This window comes from Terrapene carolina, unplaced genomic scaffold (genome assembly GCF_002925995.2).
Source record: "Terrapene carolina triunguis isolate 2854851 unplaced genomic scaffold, T_m_triunguis-2.0 Scaffold132, whole genome shotgun sequence".
In the NCBI taxonomy this organism is placed as follows: domain Eukaryota; kingdom Metazoa; phylum Chordata; order Testudines; family Emydidae; genus Terrapene; species Terrapene triunguis.
The window spans coordinates 3,211,675-3,214,247 of NW_020664483.1; the positions used below are offsets into that span (position 1 = coordinate 3,211,675).

Sequence of the window (2,573 nt, forward strand, 5' to 3'; positions counted from 1 at the left end):
TGCGCCCCCCTCCCCTCCCCAGTAAAAGCAGGATACTTACAGGAGAGAGTCTCGGGGTGGGGTTTAGTCTTGCTCGCCTCTGGATTTTGATACTTTGAGCTAATTTGGAAGTGCCCCGCCGCTGCCACCAAACGATGCTTAAGAGCCCCAAGGACGCATAAATTAGGCGCATCTACAATAGGAGAGGAGAGTCCTCGTAACCTCGTCTCCTAAGCTCCCTTTGGTGCTTGTGCGAGGAAGACTGGAGGGGGGGGACACCAACCCACGGGCTCTTTCCCGGGGCGGGGGAGGCAGCGGGCTGGGGGTTCCCACTCGCCCTCGGACCGCAGCGCCGGAGCCCAGCGCTGCGCGGGGACCTGTCCGGGTGCGCAGGGGCCGGAGCGGGGCGCAAGGCGCGGGGCGCAGTGGGGAGCGAACTGGATTTCCGCCCCTGGGCACGGCCGGTTGTTGGCTCCTTGGGGCTGTCGCTCCGCCCCCCAGTGTCTGTCGTAAACCTGGCGCCGGACTAAAATAAACCCGAGATAAGAGAGCTCAGGGCTCGCCTCCCTCCTCCTTCCTCCTGCGCGGCGAGCGCTCGGCGCGCTCCGGAGCCCCCCTCTCTTGGCGCAGCCAGCCGGCCGGAGGGGAGCCGGCAGCCGCCCCGGGCTGAGCCCCCCCGAGCTCCCCCGCTGCCCGGCGGCCGAGCCATGTCGCTGAGCCCCAAGCACACGACGCCCTTCTCCGTCACCGACATCCTGAGCCCCATGGAGGAGAGCTACAAGAAGTTCGGGGCGCTGGAGGGCGCCGGGCACCTGGGCTCCCCGCTGGGGGCTTATCGCCAGGCGCAGGGCGCGCAGGCGGCCCCGGCCATGCAGCAACACGCCATGGGCGGCCACAACGGGGCGGCGGCCGGCGCCTACCACATGCCGCACGGCGTCTCCCAGTTCCCCCACAGCGCCGTGGGGGGCTACTGCAACGGGGGGCTCGCCAACATGGGCGAGCTGCCCGCCTACCCCGACAGCATGCGGAACAGCGCGGCCGCCGCCGCCGCCAGCGGCTGGTACGGGGCCAACCCGGACCCCAGGTACTCCACAAGTAAGTGGGGCGCAGCGGGCGAGCCGGGGACACTGGGCTGGGGGGGGGGCTTTGCCGGGAGGGAGGGAGGGCCGAAGGTTGGCGGCTCTGGGTACCCCACAGCCCCCAGGCTGAGACTTTCTTGGCTTGGGAAAGCCACAGGTCCTTACCCCAAATCAGGCGCGGTCGGCATTGACTAGAGAAACGGGGGATAGATAGATAGATGTGTATGGGGATGGATGGATGGAGTGTGGGGAGATAGATAGATAGAGTGGGTGGGGATAGATAGATAGATGGATAAACAGATATAGGGATGGATAGATGGGGTGTACGAAGCTAGATATTTAGATCATTAGAGGTGTATGGGGCTGGACAGACAGGGGTCTGTGGGACAGACAGACAGCGCTGTATGGGGATTAGATACCGCTGTTTCCCGTGCCCTGATGCACCCCACGCCCTTGCGATCCAGCCGAGGTTTCAGACCCGGTGGCGGGGGGCAGGTCCTCCCCCCCCACCCCCGAGCCCTGCCCCAGGCCCGGGCGCCTGCATTTCGTTGACTTGCTCCCGTCGGGCCGGCCTAGCTCTCAGCCTCCCTTCTGCTCGCAGTCTCTAGGTTCATGGGCCCCTCGGCCGGGATGAACATGGCTGGCATGGGCCCCCTGAGCGGGATCGCCGAGGCGGCCAAGACCATGGCCCCTCTCCACGCGGCGCCCCGGCGGAAGAGGAGGGTGCTCTTCTCCCAGGCGCAGGTGTACGAGCTGGAGAGGCGCTTTAAGCAGCAGAAGTACCTCTCGGCGCCGGAGCGGGAGCACCTGGCCAGCATGATCCACCTCACCCCGACGCAGGTCAAGATCTGGTTCCAGAACCACCGCTACAAGATGAAGCGGCAGGCGAAGGATAAGGCCACGCAGCAGCTCCAGCAGGAGACCAGCCTGTGCCAGCAGCAGCCGTCCCCGCGGCGGGTGGCCGTGCCGGTGCTGGTGAAGGACGGGAAACCCTGCCAGGGCAACCCCAGCAGCACCCCGGCGGCGCCCAACCAGCCGGCGCCCCAGGGCGCCTCCAGCGGGGGGCTCCCGGCGTCCGGCAGCGCCGCGCACCAGCATCAGAGCCAGCAGGTCAGCTCGCTGAGCCAGGCCCCGGAGCTGGAGGAGATGTCGCCCAGCCCCCCCTCCCTCCACAGCCAGGTCGGCGGCATGGCCCAGATGGACACAGCCAACGTCGATTACAGCAGCAGCCTTGTCAACCCCAACCTGCTCTACAGCAGGACGTGGTAACGCGGTGGGGGGGCCTGCCTGGGACTGCCTGGGGAGCGGGCTAAAAGCACCCCCCGCCACCACCCACCCCAACAGTGCTGGCGCCCGCGGCTTTCTTCCCTGTGAGTCCGTCCCTGGAGGGAAAGATCTGCGCGCCTTCCTCCTCTCTCGTTGTCGTGGTTGATTTTATTTTATATGATTAATTATTAATTAATTATTATTATTATTCCTTTTTTAAAGACTTGAATTGCAACCAAGTCTATAACT

General features: G+C 65.4%; 1 protein-coding gene across 1 annotated transcript; it reads left to right on the top strand.

Moving 5' to 3' along the window:
• Positions 1 to 686: 686 nt before the first annotated feature.
• On the top strand, positions 687 to 2,327 carry NKX2-4 (NK2 homeobox 4). The gene is made up of 3 exons (XM_024219976.2): positions 687 to 1,074; positions 1,660 to 2,108; positions 2,187 to 2,327. Exons 1-3 carry the CDS (start codon positions 687 to 689, stop codon positions 2,325 to 2,327), a joined length of 978 nt encoding a protein of 325 aa, XP_024075744.2.
• Positions 2,328 to 2,573: the final 246 nt, after the last annotated feature.

What these genes read in the sequence shown, in the direction of transcription:
- NKX2-4 (XM_024219976.2), top strand. Translation starts at nt 687, where the DNA reads ATGTCGCTGAGCCCCAAGCACACGACGCCCTTCTCCGTCACCGACATC. An exon ending in GGACCCCAGGTACTCCACAA is followed by an intron (nt 1,075 to 1,659) that starts GTAAGTGGGGCG and finishes TTCTGCTCGCAG; the next exon opens with TCTCTAGGTTCATGGGCCCC. An exon ending in ACCAGCCGGCGCCCCAGGGC is followed by an intron (nt 2,109 to 2,186) that starts GCCTCCAGCGGG and finishes TCGCTGAGCCAG; the next exon opens with GCCCCGGAGCTGGAGGAGAT.